Source organism: Cupressus sempervirens, chromosome 6, assembly GCF_028749045.1.
Source record: "Cupressus sempervirens isolate cs-2001-9-10 chromosome 6, ASM2874904v1, whole genome shotgun sequence".
In the NCBI taxonomy this organism is placed as follows: Eukaryota; Viridiplantae; Streptophyta; class Pinopsida; order Cupressales; family Cupressaceae; genus Cupressus; species Cupressus sempervirens.
In genome coordinates, this window is record NC_143123.1 from 574,517,502 (window position 1) to 574,542,534 (window position 25,033).

The 25,033-nt window shown below is 37.3% G+C and overlaps 1 protein-coding gene across 2 annotated transcripts; it reads left to right on the top strand.

Moving 5' to 3' along the window:
* Window positions 1-24,429, top strand: LOC149553557 (uncharacterized). 2 transcript variants are annotated; one of them, XM_089788959.1, is made up of 2 exons: window positions 1-1,628; window positions 24,111-24,429. In XM_089788959.1, the coding sequence occupies exon 1, from the start codon at window positions 273-275 to the stop codon at window positions 1,461-1,463; it is 1,191 nt and encodes a 396-aa protein (XP_089645085.1). In that variant the 5' UTR covers window positions 1-272; the 3' UTR covers window positions 1,464-1,628; window positions 24,111-24,429. The 2 variants fall into 2 exon arrangements, with proteins under 2 accessions (XP_089645085.1, XP_089645086.1); XM_089788960.1 differs by lacking the exon at window positions 24,111-24,429 and adding an exon at window positions 20,118-21,611.
* The last annotated feature ends 604 nt before the right edge of the window (window positions 24,430-25,033 follow it).

Consider the following 25,033-nt stretch of genomic DNA (forward strand, 5'->3'; position numbering starts at 1 on the left):
AAGAATGTACATTGAGTTTCTTCTACTTAAAATATGCAAAAGAATGTTCATTGAGTTATATTTGAATTCCATGTTTGCCATATGGACGACACCATTGCACCTCTTTTTATTTGCAAATGCTAGGTTTGCTAGTGATCTGGCCTTGCCTTCCTTTTTGCCATCAAAATCATTCTCGCTCGAAGCACAGCCGCCTGCATGATTAAGCATCCAAGTGTTGTTGCTGAAACTGAAACCCTAACATTCTCGGTTGTGTTGCAGCAGCAGCTTCATTAATGAACACTTTGGCTTTGTTATGCCGCAAACAATCTGTTGCTGCAGCAGCCATGAACCCCAAAATATGCTGCAGACTGTTTGATATTCACCCATTTTATTTTCGCAATGTTTTCTCAACTCTTGCCATTTCCGATGCACATTCCCAGACCCTCTTTTCACACTTCGCCTACACCAAACTCAACATGTCTAATGCCCACATCACTCGCATTTTCAAATTTAACCCCGCCTTACAAAGGCTTCAAACTCTGGAAAATGTCGAGCAATTTATTAATTTGTTTAACCAGTACGGCTGTTCTGAAGTCCAGATTACTAATATAATGAGGGGTCCACCCGAAATCATCTCATTTAGTGCAGAAAGAATATTGGAACCCAAGATCAAACTGCTGGAAGGAATTGGTTTTGGGGGTAAACCTCTGACGAAGATTTTGACGTTGAATCCACACTTTTTGCGCTGCAGCCTCGAGGACGACCTTCTTCCCAAGATGGAGTTTCTAAAGAATGTATTTCAGTCCCAGGATGCGCTCGTTAAAGCCCTGCTACGAGCACCAAGGCTTCTCAATAATAGCCTGGAGAACACCCTGAAGCCCTCGTTTGCATTCTGGGAGGGATGGGGTTTTTCTGGGACGGATTTCCGCAGATTCTTACAGATACATCCGGCTGTTCTCTTACGCACTTCTTTAACGCCTGCCCAAGCTGATCTCATTCGCAAGATTGGCATCGACAAAGGAAGCAAAGCATTCAAATATATTTTGAATATGGTAGCAATGAGTCGCATGGAGACGTTAGAGGCCAAGTTTGAGAATCTCCAACTACGTGGGCTCTCATTTGAGGAAACCTGGCAAATAATTAGGGTTAATCCTGTGGTTTTTTACCTCTCCAAGGAAAGTATTAGTGCAAAGATGAACTTTGTAGTTAATAACATGGGGCTTCCTGCAGATTGTGTAGTGAAGCATACTTTTTTGTTACTAATCAGTTTGGAAAAGATCACTAGGCCGAGGTTTCTAGTTTGGCAGAAAATCAAATCCATCAATGACCCCAGCGTACCGCTTTTGAGGGTATTGGCGATGTCAGAGGCAAACTTTGTTAAAAAGATTATCAAAGATCACCCTGAATCAAAATCACTGCTGACAATTTATGAAAATGCCATCTCTAATGCTTCCAACAGCAAAAAGAGTTCAACAAATCGTTAATTAGGATTGAGACAGAGAGAAACAGGACTGGTAAAACGAAGGCCCTCCCCATTCGGTTGTTGGTTGAGAGTAATTTTCATTCCCGGAAGTACCATGTTCATCAGGACGGGCTACATTAATATTTCCTCTGACAAACTCTCTGTGCCTTATTGCTCTTCCTGTAAGGTATGCACTGTAATTATCTATGTTTTGAAGTGAGCTGATTCCTGTCACTGCCAAAATTCAATGTGTTCTAATTGGGGATTATGTAATAACGAAAGCATTTGTTACATCTGTCTTTTGGAAGTAGTGTCATTATTTGTTACAGAGCCAGGTGTGAATAATCATACGGATTGTTCAGCAAACAAGTTGCTGAGGCCCTAAATGTATACAGCTGCTGTAGTTCAGGGTTTGTAGAGAAAAATAGCTACTTATAATTAGAGTGAAGTTAATCTATATTTTATTGACATCAGAAAAAATTAAAAGTATAAGATATCGGCAGAAAAAATTAAAAGTAGAAGATATCGGTACTAATTGATTTTTGGCATAGTTTCGTGACAACACTCTCCAGAACCATTTCCTGCTTGAACTTGACCTTATTGATAGATTAGACAAATTGCCGAGTTTATAAATAAACTGCTACCAAACTAATGAATGCTGAAAATGAGGGTGATTGTTTCAAATTTTAGTCTTTAGGGTGTTTAACAGTGTTTTAACTTCTTAAAAAGAAGCTGAGCCTAATCCTGATTGAAGGTTCTGCAGAATGGCCGTATAATGGCAGGAGAGAAGTTGCTGCTGGCCCAATCGGAAAGCTCACTAGTCTTCCGCAGTTGCATAGAGTCAAAGTTATGTTTTTAAGCACGCGGCAACTTTCATAACTAATGTCTTTATTATAATACTGATCATAACAATTTCTTTATGCATTTTTTAATATCTTATGGTGGTATTCTACCAACTGTACTCCAGCCTACATACAGGTGTGTCGTTCAGTACTGCATGGTCTGTATATTTTGGCAAATATAGTCTGGTCACAGGATACTTCCAATGTCTTTTGCAGTTCTATGATCGTTAAGCGGTGTAGAAAAATTTAATCCACCAATTAAAAAATGATACTCATTTTTGAATTGAACATATCAATGCAAGAGGGATAGAAATATACCAAAAACAATTTTTTTAGCTCAGTGCAAATGTTTTTGATTAAGGCTTAAAAAGGTTTTTTAACAGGGGATCCGAAACCCCAATTGTTAATAGAAATAAAAAGAGCATTAAGTTCTTAAACAAAACAGTGTACCAACCAGCAGGCACACCCACTACAATTACCAGCTAAACCTAGCTGAAGCCAACATGAAAAACCCAAAAAGAAAAGAAACAAACAAAGAGCCAACCAAGACCAAAAAAGACCACAACAAGAAGAAGCTACTTAAGCCAAATCTTGAACTTTTTCTTTCAGCTCCTGCTGAATACCTTTTATCTGCTCCGTGTGAGCATCTTGATGTCGTGCTGGTCAATCTGAGCCGCCTCCTATTTCTTTTTTGTATTGGAGTGAGTCCGTTTACCAAGTCCAACTTCTTCCTCGTCCTTGCCTGGTTCCTCTAGGTCCAGTATCAGTTTGACCTTCTTGCCATGTTCCATGATGTTGAAAACATTGTTCAAACGGTCCACCAAAGAGCCCAACAATCCTTGACATTTAGACAGCATTTCCTTAATGCTCTTTTCCATTTTGTCTATTCTCTTTTTTCAGCTCTTCAATGACCTCCTGGTTCCCCTGCTGCTCTATTACAGTCTCCTTTTGCCCACTCTTGATCTCCATCTCATCAATCCTCCCCTACCCTTGCATTTCAGATTAAACACTTTGATAGAGTGGAAGGTCCATTTTTCTAGCCTAAGAGAATACAATTGATATGGCTTTGGCCATTTCCAACACCCCCTAAGGAGGATTTAAAGCTAGGTCTCTGATGTCATCTTCTGTTAGTTTTACATTAAGCTCATCCTCATCCACAATTTGGAGCATAGGGATTCTTGCCTTCCTCATTTCTTTCTTTTTCCCAGAATTCTTTATCCCTTTTCTCAGATTGGCATTCAGTAGCCTTTCTTTCAACATTAGTAAGAGAAATGTACATATCATGATCAATGGACTCATCATAGCTGACCAGCCTGATGGCTTCTTTTGGTTCTTCCTCATTCTTGTTGATCTTTTGTGACTCTTTAACTATAATGAAATAACTTGCACAATAGAAGAAATAATATGAAATATTATATAAATACTTGATAATAACTGAGAGTAATAGGCCACTTCGAGGGGGCAACCTCCAAATATCTCCAATGAGAACACACTTCACAATATGATGTTGAAATAAGACTCACAACCTCCTATATATACCTAATTATGTTTAGGTTGAATAGACACAACCCTACATAACACCTAGGCCGACCTACATACCTAAATAATAATATAATAATGAGAACATGACTTAATTAAGGATTAAGATAGCCATAAGTTGACTATTCATAACCCTATATACACCAATATTAAGGGCGTAGCATACCCCCTCTCTTGAAAGAAGCATTGTCCTCAATGCTAACCAAGTGTGGATTCTTTTGAATGAACTCCTCATCCTCCCATGTGGCCTTTTCAATTGGTAAGTTCTTCTGTTGGATGAGATACTGAGTCAGGGTTTTGTTCCTCAACTTCTTCATGCATGTTTGAAGAATGCACTCTGGTTCCAAAGTTATTCTTCCTTCTTCATCAAGTTCTGGTAGTACTGTTTGAGTAGGAATATTCTGCCCAATTACCTTCTTCAAAACAAGAAACATGAAAAACTAGATGTATCTTTGTTGTTGGTGGCAACTCAAGCTTGTAGACAACACTACCAATCTTTTGCATGATTTGTTATGGTCCATATATCTTGGAGACAACTTATTCTTTTATTGTTGTTTCATTGAGATTTGTTTATAAGGCTACAATCTCAAGAAGACACAGTTCCCAAACTTCAAAATTTCTTTCACTACGATGTTGGTCCGCTTGTTGTTTCATTCAATTTTGTGCCATAGCTAAATTCTCCTTGAGTCCTTAAAGTACTTGTTGTTGATGAAGCAAGTGGTCATCTATTGCCTGAACTCTTGGTGAAACCTTTAATGATGATGTGATGGAAGGAGGATGATATCCATAAAGTGCCAAAAATGGAGACATTTTTGATGAGCTATGAAAAGAAGTATTGTACCACCATTCTGGAAGAGGTAGCCAATCTACCCATTAAGATTGTTTTTCTAAAGTGAAACAACGTAGATATCCTTCCAAACATTTATTAACAACATCAGTTTGCCCATCTGATTGAGGATGATATGAAGAACTACGAGCCAATTGAGTACCAAAACATGAGAATAAATCTTTCCAAAAGTGACTAGTAAAGATATGATCACGATCACTAACAATAACCTTAGGTGTACCATGTAGCTTTTGGATATTCTCCAAGAAAACTTTTGCCACTATACTTGCCATAAAAGGATATGATAATGCAATGAAATGTGCATATTTAGTGAGGCGATCAACTACTACCATGATGACATTATGACCTTTAGATTTGGAAAGCCCTGTGATGAAATCCATGGATACCTCTTTCCAATGTTAGCTAGGAATATATAAAGGCTGCAAGAGACCTAGTGTCCTTATTGTTTCCCCCTTATTTCTTTTACAAACCAAACATTCAGCCACAAATTTTTGAACATCACCTTTTAGCCCTTTCCAAAAAAAATCTTGCTTGACCCGATGATATGTCTTCAAAAATCCTGAATGACCACCACTTCGAGACTCATGTAGTTCTTTGAGATTCTTGTGTTTAAGAGTGGAATTCTTGCAAAGATATAAATGCTCTTTATATCAAAGAATATCCCCCTTTAATCAAAACTTATCTGAACTACTAGGGTTACTTTTTATTTGATGGATGAGATTACTTGTTGCAACATTATTTTGCCACTCTTCTTTGGCTTCTACCACCCAATTTTCTTGTAATATTGAAAAGGTACTCAATAAGGCTTTATCTTTTTCATCCTTCTTGGAAAGTGCATTGGCCACAATATTTTCCTTCCCTTTCTTGTATACAATTTCAAAGTCATATCCCAACATCTTGGTGACTCATTTTTATTGCTCTTCTGACGATAGTCTTTGTTCCAAAAAATATTTTAGGCTATCATGATCTGTCTTAACCTTGAAGTGTCGACCCATTAAATAAGGCCTCCATTTTTTAACTACATGAAGGATTGCTAGCATTTCCTTCTCATAAATAGGTTTGAGTTGATTTTTACCTTTTAATTGGTGACTCTCAAAAGCAATTGGTTGACTTTCTTGCATGAGAATTGCTTCTATCCCATTTCCAAAAGCATCACATTCCATAATGAATTCCTTGGTGAAGTCGGGAGTAACAAGCATTGGAGTTGTACACATAGCCTTCTTCAATTGCCCAAATGATACATTAGCAGATTCATTCCAGTGAAAAGAATCCTTCTTCAGTAGAGTGGTGAGGGGTTCTTCTATACGGCCGTAATTCTTCACAAATCTTCTATAGTATCCTGTCAATCCCAAGAAACCCCTCAGCTTCTTAATAGTTTTTGGAATAGGCCATTCCATGGTAGCCTCAATTTTGTTAGGATCCACTTTTACTTCTTCATGTGAAACTATGTGTCCCAAATACTCCACCTCCTTAAGACCAAAAGTACACTTGGATGGCTTAGCATAAAGTTGATGATCTTCGAGTAATTGTAATGCTTGATCTACATGCTGCAAATGTTCTTCTCAAGTCTTGCTATAAATTAAGATATCATCAAAAAACACTAACACAAACTTTCTCAAGAACTTTTTAAAAATGGAATTCATCAAACTTTGGAATGTAGATGGTGCATTGGTAAGACCGAATGGCATCACCAAAAATTCATAATGACCCTCATGAGTTCGAAATGCTGTCTTACAAATATCTTCCTCCTTAATCCAAATTTGGTGATAATCCGATCTAAGATCTAACTTGGTAAAATACATAGCTCCATTTAATTCATCTAGAAGATCATCGACGACTGGAATACGAAACTTATCTTTAATGGTGCACTTGTTGAGCACTCTATAATCTAGACACATGCGCCAATTTTCATTCTTCTTATGCACCATCACAACAGGTGAGGAGTAAGCACTTTGGCTATGCTTGATAATTCCTGCCTCTAGCATTTTCAAAACAATTTTTTCTATCTCACTTTTTTGTATGTGTGGGTACCTATAAGGCCTGATGTTTGGTGGCTGGCTCCCTGGAACTAGTTGTATGGCATGGTCATGATCCCTCTTAGGAGGAAGTCCTTTAGGCATATCTCTAGGAATCACTGAGTGACGATCAATTATTGCTTGTAAATTTGGATGAGTAAGAGCATTAGATTGAGAGACTTCTAATGAACATAGTTGGGCCGCAAATCCATCTGCACCTTTCTTAAGAAGCTTTTGCATTTGATGAGAGCTTACTATTTGTGGGGATTTTTCCTTCAATCCCCTTAGCTCTACTACCTTTCCTTTTGATTGAAATTGCATGAATAGTTCTTGGAAGTTCATCTCAATTGTTCCCAATATAGTAAGCCATTGTACTCCCAAAACAATATCTGCTACACCCATGGATATTGCATACATTGGGGTATCAAGTTGATAATCTCCCATGGATAATTTGATGCTATGACACTTCCCTGAACAACTAACTGTGCCCTCATCTGCAATCAAAACTTGAAACTCTAGGGCTGGATATATAAAACAATTTAGAAGAGTTGCGAACTTTTTGTTGATGAAATTATGAGTACTACCTGAGTTGATCAACACTATTACTTTCTGCTTCTTTAAGAAACCCACTACCTTGAGAGTTTGTGGTGCACTGAAACTTGAAAGTGCATGACAAGAAATGATTGGTTGAGAATCATGTGATTCCTCACTTGACTTCCTATCCTCCTTTGATATGGGCTCATCCTCTTCTTCCTCAGTTGGACCTTCAATAGAGAACAATTTCTTTTCACTACATTTATGTCCTCGACTATATTTGCTATCACAATTGAAACACAACCCTTTTGCTCTTTTCTCCTTAATTTGTTGTGGAGTCAACCTAGCATGTTGAGGAAGAGAAGGTGTTGAATATCCTTTTTCTCTTGTCACATTAGCCCCTTGCTTTCTAGGAATCAAGAACTTCTCCTCTACCTTGTGTGCCAATATAAAAGACTCATTTACTGAGCTGGGACAAAACATGTGTACCTCATGTTGAATGTGATCCTTGAGACCACCCAAGAATAAATCATTCAAGTTCTCATCTGTAATTGTATCCACTCTTAAGGATAGATTTTGGAATTTTTGAATATAATCCTTAATTGATTCTGTTTGTTGAAGCTTAGCAAGTTGGCTAAAGAAGTTTTTGTCACACTATTGTTATATTGTGCTTGGAGTTCTTCTGTAAAAATTGACCATGATACAGTGAGACCCTTTTTCCTCCTATGAGTACAAAGCCAACGATACCAAATGAATTGATCTGGTTTTAGATATAAGGAAGCCATCGTAACCTTTTGCCCATATGGGATTTGATGTACTTCAAAAAAATTCTCCATTTGATTTATCCATGTTAGAGGATCCTTGCCATCAAATTTGCACATATCCACCTTTGGAAAAAAAATTCCTAGATCCCATAGGATTAATAAAATTTGTGTCATTATTAGTTGACTTGAAGGTTTCACCTTGATTGTTTGAGAGCTCCTTCCTTGTTTCATTCATATAGGTGTTTAACATGCTTCGTATATTTGATATATCTCCTCGTAGGTCACACATATCCCTCTTAACCTCTTCCTTGAAATTACTAGGTTCCTCATTGGAATTACTATCCTCTGCTGCTTCCCAATTTTGATCAGAGGATTTCCCCAGTGTGGTAGCATTCCTTTTGCCTCTTGTTGAAGGCCCCGTCATGATGGAAACCAATATTTTTGAAATAAATCACACAAATGAAATGTAAATTCTCTGATTTATTTATTTATTTTTTTACTGTAACTTACTAGGGCCAAGATGCCCTTACTTGGAAAAAAAATCACAAAAAATTTAGCAAATTTGCTGTCTTAAGAGAGAATTTTCCTAATTTTGCAATATCTTGCTTAATTTTTTTTTCAATTTCTCCAAGCTTTGAAATTTAAGCTCCTCTACTATGTATTCAAAATCCCGATACAAGTTATATTCCAATTCGGCAGGATGTGAGAGATATGAAGATCTCAATAAATTGTGTAGAAAAAGTAATTCTACAATAATTTCCTCAAATTTGCGCTCCAATTTCTCTAAATTTTGGACTATAGCTTCTTTAATATGGTCTTCAAAAACCCTTTAAATTTTTTTCAAAAATTTGCTAAAATCTAAAAGTTATGCTCTTCCCAAAATCGCCCCGATGTTGAGAAAAAATCTTGACTCTATGGTGCCAAGATCATGCTCTGATACCACTTGTAATGAAATAACTTGCACAATAGAAGAAATAATATGAAATATTATATAAATACTTGATAATAACTAAGAGTAATAGGCCACTTTGAGGGGGCAACCTCCAAATATTTCCAATGAGAACACACTTCACAATATGATGTTGAAATAAGACTCACAACCTCCTATGTATACCTAATTATGCTTAGGTTGAATAGACACAACCCGATATAACACCTAGGCTGACCTACCTACCTAAATAATAATATAATAATGATAACATGACTTAATTAAGGATTAAGATAGCCACAAGTTGACTATTCATAACTCTATATACACCAATATTAAGGGCATAGCATTAACATTTTTCTTGTTAATTAGGGTAGCCGGGGTACTCATCTCTTCTTGATTAGTTTTGGTTTCTTTTTCTTTGTCTATTGAGGAAATAATTTCATTTTGCGTAGAAACTGGCAGAGTCAGAGGCTCCATGCCCCACCAAACATTCTTTCAACAGATTCATAATTTTCTTCTTCCTCGGAAACGTTTGTTTCCATTTCCACTTTCCCTTGACCCTCATTCACCTCTTTCTCCTCTTCATACTCACTGTTAGCCTTATTATCCGACACCAGTTCCTCATTGATCTTAGATTTCTTATTTTTGTTGGAACTAGAGATATCAATCCTTAGTTCCCTCAAAATTCTTTTCCCCTTCCCCATTTTCGGTTTTTTGACACTTTTCTCCTCATTTATCTTTGAGATAGGATTAGAAACAAACTTTTCCACATAAGTGTGAATCAACATCATCAAACCCTCATGCATTATAGGTTTGTTAGGGTTAGCCCTTAAAAAATTGATACTAAGAGACAATGAACTGAGCAGATAAAAAGGGAAACACACCTTTTTCTTATATTTGAAATCATTTAATGACAGAAAATGATAAGTATGGGCCCTATCATATCTCCCATCCAAGGCATTGTACTCCGTCACCGCAGTTAACACACGATGCCATAAGAGTTTAATGGATGACGTAACAAAAATACCACCTCCCCTTTAATAAGTTGACCATCCGTTTCCTTAGAGAATCTATTCACAGCTAATTCAAAGTACTTAAGATCCCGAAAGAAGAGCTTACCTTTTGTACTCAGCCTAGTAATTTCTGCCATTAATGCTATGTCAAGCTTCAACTTTCTCCCTCCAAGGTTGACCTCACCATTGTTCCAGCCATTGGTAAATGCTTCTGTCATGTCTGGTTTCATTGGTTTCAACCTTTTCATGAAAGGTGTAAGCTCTCCATCTGCCAATTTATCCCAAACTTCTTTTTCCTTTCTCCACTTGTCACAAGCGTTGGGTTCTCTTTTCCTCACCTTGCCACCCATTCTCACAGTTTGTAGAGCCGAATTCTCAAAGAAAATTGCAGAGACAAACTTTGAAGAAACTTCACCAAGAAGAGAGAAAACTGAAACAACCCATAATACGTGCGACTTAATAATAACCACACAACTCCAGCTCAAGCTTATTTCAAAATAATTACGCTTCATTTCCCAAAAATCTTCTGTTCTTTACATGATTCAATGAAATATTTCCACTTTTGCTAGATGTCTTGTCATAGTTAATAAGCACTTTATTTTCATAATTGACATTGTCCTCGTGTCTCCAAAAAGTGGTAGTACCCTTAGTACCACCACGTTAAGAATATTTCTAAGTTGCCGATTCGGGTTTGGGGACGGGTTCGGGTTCGGGGTTCGGTTCAGGGGTTCGGGCAATTTTTTTTTTTCTCATTTGGGTTCGTGGGTGGGTTCGTTAGTATATATATATATATATGCAAAAAAAATATAAACTCATATAGTTGTAAAAGTAAAACTAAGTCATTCCATAGTATGAATATATCAATGTTACTTGATTATTGATCAATGCCAAATGTCAAAGATAAACATTAAATACTCACTCATTAATCTATGCTAATGTTGTAAATAAAATCATACATTGAATTACTAAAATGCAAAATGGAATTTCAAAACATAGACTACTTCATCAGATTGATAGATAATAAATTATGACTTAATAAAGTTTGAAACTGTGAAACATAGTGATAAATCATAAATGACTCAATGAGTCAATGACAAATGTTTAAACATAGTTTATCAAAGATGCAAATGCCCTTCAAGGGTCAAATTGGTCATCAAAATATGAGGGATCAATGGCTTCATCCTCATCTATATCATTGACATTTTCCACATCATTGGAACCCAAACCAGTTCCACTAGCCCTAGATGCAGCCACATCCTCCTCCTCGTCCTCCTCAACATCTAGCAAGGCAATTCTAGATATATCTTGGACAGTCATATCCAAGTTAGAAGTCTCAGGTAGTACATCCCACAACTTCTCTGGTCTCTTCTTATATCCTGGATCCTTGCATGATAAGAGGCGCCAGTTGTTGTGAATAAATACCAAGTCCTCTGCTTTATTCGAACCCAACCGGTTACGCTTCACTGAGTGGATAAAGGAGTATGTACTCCAATTCCGCTCAGCAACAGAAAAGCTTGCAACCTAGAGAGACAACCAACAAATTTTAAAAAATTAGCTAAGTAATTTTACAATACAATAAGAATTTAAGAGTGCTAATTCGACAAGCTAAGTGGCCATAAGAAAAGAAAAAAAAACTTAAATACATACTTGTGACAAGATCTTAATGGCAAGAGGTTGGAGGTACATGTAACTTTCCCCATGTAAGTACCACCATCCAATGGCATCCAATTTACTTTGGTCATTGATTGCATCAGGCTCTGCATTTTTGCTTGAGACAAAACCAACAAACTCTCCTCTAACATTTGATGCCACATCAGGATCACTAAAGAGCCTGTTAAGTGCCCTCTTATACCTAGCAGCAACTTCAGGATCTCTATATGGTGCCACTGTACCAGGAATAGCAAGTATCTCACTGCTATAATATCTAGGAGAAAGTGCATATGCCAAGAGGTGTAAAGGTGTAGTCATCTCGTTCCAACGATGTAGAACAATTTTCTCCACCTTAGTGTACAAGGTATCAGGATCCTGCTCTCTCCTCTGAATGACCTGGGATGTCAAATGATGTACATGTAAGTTATCTTGGTGTAGTGTTAATAACTTAATTAAAATAAAAAATCAAAATCTCTCAATAAACAAGGATGAAGTATTGTATAAAAATTTAAACTTATTGATTTCATTTTTTCTAGCATAGAGTCCATGGCATCATATATGTTCCCCAAACAAGGCTCATCCGTGTCGGCATACCGAAGCATAGACATGATGGGCTCGGTGAGTTCTAATGCATATTCCACCCTATTCCAAAAATTATCACTCAAGATCAAATCCTTTATAGTTTTGGCCTTTTTTGTATCAGCTTGCTTCCATCCACCCCATTTGTTGCTAATAACCATTTGACCCAATGCCTCTTTCACCCTCACAAGTCGTCTAAGGACGATTGTGTGTGAAGCAAACCTTCTTTCAGCAACCTATTACCATGTTAATTCAAATTGTAAGTTAATATGATAAGTTGATAACACAAAAATTTAAGAATATGTATTAAATTTTGTAAAGTATGACACAAAAATTAATATGATAAATGAAGCTAAATAAAGTTTAAAATTTGCCTTCAATAATTCCAAGCGGGAGAAAGTTCTGAAAATTGCTTGTGACATATGGTGGTTTGTCACAAACATTTCGATCTGCTCACCCTCCTCATACACATTTTTCATCCATTCAATTTGGCTGCCCATTTTTTTCATCACCAAGTTCAAGGTGTGGACAGTGCATGGTGTCCAAAAGATATGCTCATATCGTGCTTCTACCAAAGCACCTGCAGCCTTACAAACTTTAGCATTGTCCGTTATTACTTGGACAACATTGTCAACTCCCATGGACTCTATGGATTCAATGAGAAGTTAAGCAATAAAATTTGCATCCTTTACTTGCTCTTCACAATCAATCGCCTTCAAAAACATTGCCCCCTTGGGGCAAACAGCAATCACATTTATTAATGGACGGTTTTTGCAATCTTTCCATCCATTAGAGACAATGCTCACCCCCGTTTGGATCCAAGAATCTCTTATTGGTTTGAGGAAGTTTTCTACATTCTTTCTCTCCTTATGCAATATGGTGGTTCTCAACTTTTTATATCCAGGGGATTGGTAACCATGAGGTGCATCATTTATTGCTTTCACCATCTCTCTCCAATAAGGGGATCTCACTAGATTGAATGAAACACCATTTGTAATGAGGCAACGCCCAACCTTTATGTCAGCAATTTCTCTCTTGTCATTTTCAAATGCTGTATCTAATGGGCCTCTCTTGCGGGATGCGGGTGTTTCAATTTCATCTTCATCCATAGAGGGGGTAGGTAGGAAGGGATGTGGTTTACTAATTGTTTGAGAGGGTGGTGTTGGTGGTATTTGCTTTGACTTATCTTTTTTTGCCTTTGACACCAACCTATCAGCCTCTTCTTGTTCTTTTAACATGCCTGCTATTTGAGGAGCCGGCAACCCTTTTTTACCTCCCTCTGGGGCCCCCTCACACATGGAAATCCCTTGACCTGGTGGACCTATCAAATGATGTTTAACTCAGAAATAGGAGCTTCTATATTGGTTTTAGATAAAATTGCATTTCCATATATACCCTCCCCCACCAGCACATTGCTCAATTCTTGTTGTATACTTCCACAAAGGAGAGCCTTTATCAATTTTAAATCTTTGGGATCCCACCCCACCCACTGAACCCTGACTACTCATTCTTGAATTCTTGCAATCTATAAAAACAAATTAAAAAAAATATTTCAAAACTTATACAAAACTTGATAAAAATTTAGAACAATAAGTATAAAAAATTTAAAAAATTAAAAACAAACTATGAAAGAAGCAAAAGGAAGGTCAAATGCATACCTGGAACACTTAGCATTGATTATTTGAAGGATTTGAGACTCCACAAACAATCTCTACAACCTTCTCTTCAAACTTGCAAAATGGCCACACCAAAATGAGAGAGCAAAATGACAAAGCAAATGAGAGATTAGATGAATGAAATGCATCTCATAGGCCTTACTTTAGGGTTTGGCAAAAAAAAAAAAATGAAAAAAACATAATTTTAATGCTTTTTTGGGCCACTTTTTGGCCCCACTTGCCGCGGGTCCGCCCGGATTCACCCGGGTCCGCGACGGGTCTGGGCAGGGTCTGCATTTTGGCCTGTGGGTCCCCCTGCACGGACCCAGGCTCGAATCCGGACCCGGACCCGAGCTCCAGGGTGCGAATCCGGTAACATAGGAATATTTAAGTAGTCCCCTTCTATCCATATTCCCTTAGGTTTTAAATTTCTTGCCATCTTCATCCCGTGAAGAAGACCCATCACCTTGGCCGCATGGTTGGTTTGAGTACCAAGTGGGATAGCCATGGCTCTGATCATGTTACCCTCTTCATCCCTTATTATGGCACCGCACCTAGCAAGGCTTCAATTACCCTTAGCAGCACCATCAAAGTTCAATTTGATCCAGCCCGGCGGTGGACGACCCCATCTAGCATTTTCCCTTTTCCCTTTGACCTTATCTTTGAGATTACATTCTCCTTATACATTGAGTTGAAATTTTCTATTACACTATGCTTAGTCTGATTCGCTAGAATCTGGAAATTATCCCTGAAAACCGTATTGTTCCTTACCTTCCAGAGGAACCATATGACATCAGGGAACACAAGCATCCATAGGTTTTTTTCGATGTTTCCTCTAAAATCCTTCCACAACCTCCACAAATCCACTACTTTTTCTGGCATTGTCCAACTCAAATTCCATACCTTTAAGATTTCCATCCAAGTATTCCAAGCATAAGGGCAATCTATAAAAATTTGCCTGTGCTGCACAAAGAAAACACATTCCTCTTTTGCTAAGATTGTCCAGAGTTAGAATTTTATCTTGGAGGGCAATCCACTGGAAAATATTTATTTTGGGAATAAATTTGTTGTTCCATAGAGAAACCCAAACAGGAGGCGGAATATCTATCTCAATCATAGCTTGGACAGCCAAAGAAACGGAGAAAACCCTTGAGGGTTATCCATCCCAAATCAAAGAATCCATAGTACCAGGCCAAACGATAGCAGTATTGAGATGGCATTGAATAGAATTTAGGATTGGGTCGATATCAGAAATTCTAACCCATTGACCACCTCTCCAATAGTCCACCATCTTAGAACCAAGAAGTTGAGTACATCTCTCTCTGACTTGAACATTATCCACAATAAATGACAGGTTTTTCCATCAGCCAACAATCTTTCCAAAAGTCAATAGTCTGACCATCTCCTAGTTTCCATCCAGCTTTAAGATTGGCTGTCACTTTAGCTTGCTGAATGTTGTTCCAGAAAGCTGAGCTCGACATCCTATCATGATTGGAAAGGAAGTTATCCAAAGAAGGAAGATCTTTTAAGCATTTGCTCCTCATTATACTGTTCCAGTCGCCATAAATCCTCCAAATTTGCTTAGCCAGTAGAGTTATATTCATAAGTTTAATGGATCTGAGTCCTAGACCACCACTCTTCTTGGGTCTACAAACCAGGTCCCAGGCCACAAGAGCAAGTTTTTTCTTTTCTTCCACTCCCAACCAGAGAAAGGTTTTTTGGATTCTTTCAATAGATTCTTGGAACTTACTTGGAATTTTGAACAAACTTAAGGCATAAATAGGAAGGCTTTGAAGACAGCACTTGATAAGTTGCAATTTACCAGCTTGACTAAGAAATGAGCCTTTTCAACCTACAAGTTTTCTATGAAATCTATTCACCAGAGAGACCCAAAAGGAGTTAGGGGGTTTAGTTCCAAGAGGCAAGTCAAAGTAGGTTGTAAGCAAGGACCCAATCTGACAATCCAAAATTATAGTTGTTTTTCCTTGTCTTCTGACCGGAGTATTAATAAAGTAGACCAAGTTTTTTTCCCAATTAATAAGCTGACCGGTAGCCGAGGTATAAGAGTGAAGTAGATTTTTACACTTAGTAGCCTCCTTAACTAAAGACTCTCCCATTATCACAGTATCATCACCAAACTGCTCATGAGAGCACAACAGATCCTTCGAAGAAGGTTTCAGACCCTTAAGCAAACCTAAAGCAACACCAACTTACCAAAGGCAGACTAGAGATTCAACCATAAGATAAAAATGGATCAGGGAGATGGGATCCCCCTACCTTAATCCCCTAGAAGGCTTAAAAAACTAGAAAAAGAGCCATTCACAAGAACTGCAGCCAAAGAGGGCGAAATGAGCTGATAAACAAGTTGAACAAAATGATCACAAAAACAAAAGTATTTTAAGATTTTGAGCAGAAGATCCCAGTCCACACTGTCGTAGGCCTTCGACAAATCAAGTTTAAGAAGGAAACCTTGAGTATTGGAGCTTTCAGTTGAGTGTATAACTTCATGGACTTTAACAAAAGAATCCATAATTTGATGGCCTGACACAAAGCCATTTTGCTCCGGAGAAATAAACGAAGATAAATAAACGAAGATAGGAAGACCAACAGGCGTGAAGTCAGCACTTTAGAGAACACTTTATACACAGAGTTGCACAAACTGAAAGGTCTGAAATCATTGACCAAGGAGGCCTAAATTTTTTTTGGAATTAAAGCAATGAAGGTAGAGTTGATTTCCTTGAGAAGATGTCTAGAACCAAAGAATTCCTTAACAACATTACAGAGGTCCAGCTGAACAATATCCCAAAAAACCTGGAAGAAGAACATTGGGAAAACATCAAGCCCAGGAGTCTTATCCCCATGAAGAGAGAAGACCACTTCCTTGATTTCCCCCAAAGACGAAATAGCCACCAAAAACTTATTATGCTCCTCTTTCAGAATGTTAGGGATAGACTCCAATAACTTGTCTTGATCTTCCAAGGCAGGGGAATTATCTTTAGAGAGGAGGGAAGAGAAAGAGCCAATAAACTCTTCAGAGATCTTCTTGTCAGACGTTTTCACTCCAGAGTCAGAATGTTGGGAAACCATCAGGCCCAAGAGACTTATCCCCATGAAGAGAGAAGACCACTTTCTTGATTTCCCCCAAAGAGGAAATAGCCACCAAAAACTTATTATGCTCTTCAGAATATTAGGGATAGATTCCAATAATTTTTCTTGATCTTCCAAGGCAAGGGAATTATCTTTAGAGAAGATGGAAGAGAAAAAGCCAATAAACTCTTCAGAGATCTCCTTGTCAGACGTTTTCACTCCAGAGTGATAAACAGTTCTAGTGATATGGTTGGCTGCCTTATGTTTAGATGCAATAATGTGAAAGAACCTCAAATTTCTATCTCTAGAGTTCAACCACAACACCCTAGATCTCTGTCTCCAGAATTGCTCCTCTTTAGTAATGATCTCTGTCTTTTGGATCACATCTAGCTCAGATTTGATGTCATTTTTTTGTTGAAAATGTCCCCAAAGACCGTTTTATTCCAAACTTTGACCTTTTCTTTAATATAGCTCAGTTTTTTAGCTACCCTAAACATAGCAGACCCATCTATCTAGATGTCGCACCATTCTTGAATTTTGCCTCGTAAATCAGGATGTTCCAACCATATTTTCCTAAACCTGAAAGGGAAATTTCTTTTGATTGTAGAGGGTTCCGCAACCAGGGAAATAGGAAAATGATCAGAAATAACTTTAGGAAGGGTCACCAGAGAGCAGTAGAACAAATTTAACCAGTCAACCGAGAGAAGGGCCCTATCCAGCTTAACTTTTATCAAATCATTCCCAGGTCTATGGTTTGACCACATAAAATTCAGCCCTAATAGGGCAACATCCACTAAGGCCTGGGAATCAATGAATCTCATCAGATCCAATCTACCCTTGGAATGGCTTAGGGTCGATATCCCACCAACCTTTTCAGAATCTCAAAGGGCAATATAGAAGTCACCCATAATGAGCCAAAGCTTCCAAAGGCACAAAGTTTCTAAAGAGAGACAATCTCTCCCAAAAATCCACAAAAACCAAATGCACAAAAGATTGTTCTCAGACAAGATCAACACACGTTGAAAATAGCCTCATTCCAGAAGACAAGTACTCCTCCAGACGCTACTTGAGAACTTCATCCCAACACTTTACTTTTCTTAAAAAAAGATAGGAGTTCTACTTTTTCTCTTGGCATCTTAGTTACTTAAACCAGAAGGATATCCGACTTATGATCTTGAGCCACATATCTTAGAATGTCTTGCTTTTGAGGAGCATTCAATCCTCTTATGTTCCAAGACATAATCTTCATTTAGAACATTTGGTGCAACTCTCCTGGATGGTTAGTTGTTTTCCATCTGCAATATCAGCTTTACTAGCCATTTCTCTAGTTTCTTTATTGTTCTTCCTTCCAAAGCAAGGCTTCTTACCACCTACATAAGTTTCCGTTTAGTCTTTGAGACAGTACTGAAGCGCTGGTTGGACGTCGGGAGTTTCTTCTTCCTCCTGTTGACCTCTACCCATTGGCTTTGAGCTCTATTCTCCATTTCCAGACTTTTCTTAGAACCTGAAAGAAACTGGGTTTCCGGAATAAATGAGGGAAGAGGCTCCTGAAAAACAGATGTGAACCTCTCTGACCCCTTTGAAACAGACCGAGATACGGGTTCAGCCATGCCCTCTTGCCCTGAAGCAACCATCCCTGGCAGCACCACCTGGGTTAAGCTCTGACTTTCCTCTAACCCAATCTGCCTAGTCTCTTCTTCTTCAAGATCTTCTATCAATATTTCCTCAACCCTTGAGCCTTTCAAATACCCAAGCTCCATGGGAGGCACCTCGACCCAGGGGACAACCAGGTCTGGTTTGTTGGGAGAGAGAGCCAATGAATGCATTTTCCCCACAACTAGGTGGGAAACCGGGGCTTGGAGTGGAACTGGCTGAGGATCTACAGGCTGGAAGGGAACATCCTTTTCCCCCTGCTTCTGGGCCTCTACCAGAGCTTAATATCTTCGTTTTGTTGAGCCAATAGTTTTTCTATCCAAACCTGTTTGGAAAAAGGAATGGAGGAAGGAGGAGCCAAGGAGGAAGGGGCCTCCTGCTGAGCCACTCCCTTCTTCTTGTTTGGGCAGTTTCTGGCCAAAGACCAGTCTTTTTACAGACAGAATAGGAGAAGGGGAGGGATTCAAACTCCACTTCCTGCTTTAAGATCTGTTGTTTCAAGTTAATTGCTATAACCGAGGGGAGATTCTCCAGGCTCCCAATATTCACACAAATCCTTGCCGAGGAGTCTAGATTTTGCAAAGGTACTTGGGTCAACAGAAAGGAGTTCCCCAAAGCAACTCACCAACCCTTTCAAGACATCCATGTTCCAAGACTCTCGCTGAAGGCCTGGAAACCTAATCCAAAGTGGAACTGGTGAGAAGAAAGAATCATCATAGTTCCATTGGGCAACCATTTTCAGAAGGACAAAGCCATCTTGCCAAATGTCCACGGGCCTCAGCTCAATGCAAATGTTGATAATGAACTTCTGTGCATGTTCTCAATATACCTTTGGAAAATGTCTTCCTGTGAAAGTAGTTAATCTGAAATTTAGTTTCACTTTAGGAATTTCCTACTTTAGAATGAGGCTACAAACATACCCAGCTTTAAGGTTCTATATCACTTCCCACCTTCAAGATTATTAAAAAAAAAATTTGAAGTATACCTTCATGATTGTTAAAACAAAAATTAGAAGTATCAGTGGTCATCTGCAAGATTTTATTAATGGAGAATTCACTTTACAGCAATTTAAAATTTGGAAATCACAGTTTTAAGAAATAATCTTAGAGGATTGGAGAGGGAAAGTGATGAATCCAAGACTGATGGAATCCTCAGATGTTTTCGGATGCTGGTGCTGTTTCAATTTACAATGCAGGGAAGTCTGATCCTACCTCATATATTGCCATTAGCTTGCATTTATAGTTTCCAAGATGACTTTATAGTGAATCACAGACACTCAAGCATGTTCGTAAAAATAGTCAAGATTAAAGCTGCATTGGGAACTCTAATATGTGAAACAACTGTTGGAACCTTTTGCAATTTCCCCCACTTTGCATGATGCGAACTGCTTGTGTAGACTGTAGTTTTGCATGAATTGCATGAAGATAAAAATTGATTGTTTGATCTCCAGTTTGCATGAATATTCATGAGATCAATTTCTATTTTTAGCTGCCATTTAATGTATTCGAAGAGCCCTATTTATTGAGGCAATTTACTAATGAATAATTTGTCTTTGATCTTAGATCAGTTGATCCTTGATCTTGTCATCAAGAAGATTATGTAATCTCATTCAGATCACTATAAAGTTTTACCTGTTGTTGAGCAATTCTTGCCTTTCTTTCAATTTCTTCAATTGGTATTAGAGCAGACTAGAAAGGATCCAGGGAAGAGATGAAGATTGCAGAATAGATTAGATTACTAATTTATTAGATAAATTGGATCTCAGAAAATGATTCATGTAAAATAAAGTTGTTGTGCCGGTAAATAGAGTGGATCACAGAAATAAAGGCGACTATAGCTGATATGAATGCCGGTGAAGTGTTTGAAGCCACCGCAATTCAAAGTAGATCACAAGGTGTCTAGAACTTTTAAAGGAAACTATTGAAGATTGTTTGTAGATCACCAGGTATATAGAACTTGTTAAAGGAAACTATTTAAGATTGTTTTTACAAAACAGAGGAGGAGCAGATCCAGCCACTAAGAAGCCTGCAGAAGTCCACAAAGACTTGAAGAATTGTTTATTTAGAGTGATGATTGCATGATGAGATCGCAGAAAAAATTTGAATGCTCCTGAATGATTGCAGAAAATAGTTAGTCACTTGTTTGTAGAGGTGCATTGTAGGCGTTGACTGCAGTTGTGTGAGGAAAATGGCCAATAAAAGACAGAGGTGTGAGAAAACTGAATAAAAATTGCTGACTATGTTTTCTGCATGAAGGTTTCAGACTGAAATAACTGCCTGAAGATTTTGAGAAGCCGCCTGTGTGGAAAGTGTCATCACCACCCAATAAAAGAATATTGTTATTTTTTTGGATGCCAGTTAAGCAAATTTTGAAAGCTGCAACCTGCAAGAAAAGTCAACAAGATCTTAGCACAGATGATAGATAGCATTCCAGATGGAGGACTGGAGGAGCATTTGATGAAAAAAGTGTTAAATGTGAGGGATTGCGAAAAGATTACTACTGATAAAATATTTTTTGAAGGCACTGGCTAGGAGTTTGAAGTCCCTGGAGAGCTTGCTGCCAGTAAAATGAAGAGGACCCATAGGGCAAAGACATCGCCTTGGTGCCATGCAAGAAGGTATCACAGTGTGTTAGGTGTTGATTGTAGAAGGAAAGAAAGGTGTGTGAACCGTCGATAATGAGGAAAAGTGTTGAAACCACATTAATTTTCAAGAGGTTTTCTGGTGCAAGGAGAGGCATAAAAATAAGGGAGAAGAGATTCCGGGTGTTAATTTGAAGCGTGCTTACATGTTAACTGGAACCATTACAAAGTTGATCTTTGAAGGACTGTGTAATTAGACTGTGTACTACTTTTTAAAGATTACAGTGCATTGCCATTGCATAGATATATTGAAATAAAATAAAATATATTGTTCAGCCCAATAATTGTAAAAAATTGATTTATATTCATATTTCTGATAACATTTCACAAAACATACCACAATGGCATAAATGCCAAGTACAATATCATTGTCAAAATGTCAATTACAAGATAGACAAATATTTAATTGTCTTTTCATGATGGCAGGCACTATGAAGTTGTACAGGTCTGAGATCAAGTATTAGGTGAGTTTGTGAATTTGTTGAAATAGAAATAATGTTAGATGATTAAGACGTTCAAAACAAGAGTAGTTTTAAAGTATTTTATTATGTATCACTAAAAATCGTAGACCACTGGCTGTGACAAAACAGTTCTTAATCCGAAGCTGGCATTGCTACAGATGCTATGGTATACATCGCAAGATAATGTAAAGTTTCTGCAAATTCTGTGTGATCAAACTGAGATAATACCTTCTCCTATGCTTGCTGAAGATGATCTTCCTTTAATCAGACTTGTATGAAGAAATGTCAATAATATATTTATTATTTTGAAATGTTTTATTTTTGCAAGGATTCGTATGGGGCAGACTTGCTTAAAGGAGCAGACTAAGGAGCAGATTATGTTCTTTTTGTATGTCCTTTAACTACAACCAAACCCCATATAAATAAGTAACCAAAGGGCATGTCCCTTGAAGGGACATGACCCTATCTAGGTCGGCCCTTAGCTGATTTCTCATAATCGGTGCCAAGGAGGGATGGTAATTGTTTGTAATCCAAACTAACTATGATTAATTTAGTTCAAACTTAAATGCCATCATCCAAGAGAGACATCGATCATGCTTAGACAAGGAGCAATTATTTATAGTCTTTCCATGCATGAATAGATCTATATGATCTTGTGCAATCAAATCAGTATTATATCGAAGTTATAGATTTAACAAATAACTTGGAACTATGTTCTTAACGATAGTTGTGAAGCATGAGTCCATGTGATTTTCAATGGATTTATTTTAATTCAGTAGGACATGGTTGCCGGCTTTTATGTTTTATTCATTTTACAATTTACTTTTCTTAGCGATTTATGTGCATGAGTGGAAAAGAAAATTGGTGAGCTGAAGTTATTGAATGCCTTATTTCAGTTTGTCTTGCTATAATGCCTACCCCTACTTGACTGTTCTGATTTGTTTTGATTGGATTTTTTTAGGCTTATTCTATTGTTATGTTTTATGATTAGTGGTGTTGGATTACCGGAATTGATTAGTTGTAGTGCACATTCTATATATATATATATATATATATATATATGCTTAGTGCCAGTTATTTCAGTTATTGAATGATCTTAGTTAGATTTATGCGGTTTCTAGGGATACTCCATACTTGCATGTGTATGGTGTGTGTGTGTTTTTTTTTATGTTTGACGTTTTTGATGTGGTTGAGGAAAGGAGTCATAGTCACCTGTTAGTCGAGATTTACATGATGAACCACTCCCTGCCATTGCTTGTTTAGTTTAGAATATTGCGTTTGTACATGTGTGGATTTTATGTAGATTGCAAGTACCGGGTATCGACTTCCTTGAATTGTCAGGATGAGCGTACCCTATTGTAGTATTTCAATGATATAAGTGGGGAGATAACTCTTGAGTCCAAATCCTAAACTCTAAGCCAATTGTCCTAGAAAATAGGACAAGTATCTGAGTTTGTTTACCTATTCGAATTTGTAAAGTGACATGAATTCATGATTTTGACCATGGAGTTTGATTATGTTTGGTGCCTTCAATTGAGTTGTCATTTTTGGTTTTGTAGGTATGTGATGATTTTTTGTTATAATTAAATCAAATTAAAAGACAATTTAATGAAAATTTTATAAAGAAATTTAATATTTAATCGTATTTAATTAATTGAGAAATTAATTAAATTTAAAAGATTATATTTGTTGTGAAGTTTACTCCCTTTTTTTCGTTTGCCTCAACAATTTTTTGGTCTAGAGGTTTCAAATTTGAAGATTTCACGCCTTGGACACCTTTAGGGCTAGTGGGGAGAAAGGTTAGATTTATTTTCGCCTGGATTTTTTAACTTGATTTTTTAGAGCCACCAATTCTATCTTTAGGCCGAACAAATTTCAAAGTTAATTCCAACTTGGCAGGATAAAATTGTAAATTTTGTACTTAGACATTTTCTTTTGAAAATTTGGATATAATTGTATAAATTTGGATAATTTTCAAAAAAATGAAATTTTTGTTAAATTTGGTCTTTTGGAAAATTTTAATTATTTTTTGGTGAAGAAAATTAATTTTTGTGATGGTGAAGTCAAATTGCAAAATCGTTTTTTAGGCTCTAGAGAAATAATTTTATTTGTGTTAAAATGTTAAAATTGCTTACCAAAATTGATTTGAATTAAAATTGCAAAATTTGGCTTTAAATGGATTAAATTCTCTTGAAAACTTTTTGGCCTTTAATGAAATTAGTAATTTAATATTGAAAAATGGCTTTTGGCTAGCCAAAATTCAATTTTAATGATGTATTAATTACTAAATTCTCATTAAATGGAAATATTTAACACCCCCATTTAATTTCTTTTTGCAATTTTGGTCTAATTAGCAATTTAAAAAAGTAAATTTTCATCATGGCAAAGTTAATTTTGGTTAAGCATTAATTGTTGGGCCAGATTTGGAATTAATTATTGTTTTTTTCTTCTCTCCTAGGTCCAAGTCGGCCAGCTAGGGAAAGTTTGTGAAGTTGGGTATAAGAGGAGGCCTCTCTCCCATTTCCTCCTCACTTCTCACTTCTCATTCGCAAGGTGTTGGCGATCTTGCAAGAGTAGATCTGCACTCTTCTTGCTTGGTGAAATTTGTGGAAGGCCAAAATTTGTGGGAGTCGAATTTTGTGAGAGTTGAAATTTGTGAAAGATGAAATTCTTTTTTTTTTTTGCAAAGAGCTGCGAGTTTTGCCCTAGCTTGGACGATTTTATTTGGAGGTGAAGTACATGATAAATTTCTAATTTGCAAGTGGATTTGAAATTCTTGAGGTCTAGTCCTAATTTTGAGAAGTCGTCGTACGATTATTGGTTAATGTGTATTTTAATTATTTAGAGTTGAAAGGGGTCCTTAAGCTGACATCCTTCTTTCGTTCTATTCTAAGGATTGCTTCTCTTGGTTCTACTTGCCTTCTGGTCCACCACTCTACCATCCCATAATAGGGCAACGAGTATGGAGGATGTTAGTGCAAGTAAGAATCCCAAGCGAACAAATACTAAGAAAGACAAAGAGGATATGATGCCCAAAATACCTTTCTTCTCGAAAATGGAGTGAATAACTGACACTAATATTGGTGCAGTGGACATGATACAGATGAAGGACAGACTAAAGGAAGGACAATCCCCTTTGGCAAAGAAGATATACAAAAGAGGAATTGTACACGTAGCAGTTTTCCCTCCTACATTGCCGTGTCTAGAATTGATTATGGAATGTGCACCTAGATTTGATCTAAATAGTAAATCCATCATTTTTTATGGAGGGAAGAGAGTGTTGGCCAACATCAGCGAACAAGCAATCGAAGAAACATTTGAACACCATTTCCTCCTTAAATGCTTTATTGGATTTGCGAAAGAATATGAGAAGGATCATGA

Excerpts from the sequence above, each read along its gene's own strand:
- LOC149553557 (XM_089788959.1), top strand. The coding sequence starts at position 273 with ATGAACACTTTGGCTTTGTTATGCCGCAAACAATCTGTTGCTGCAGCA.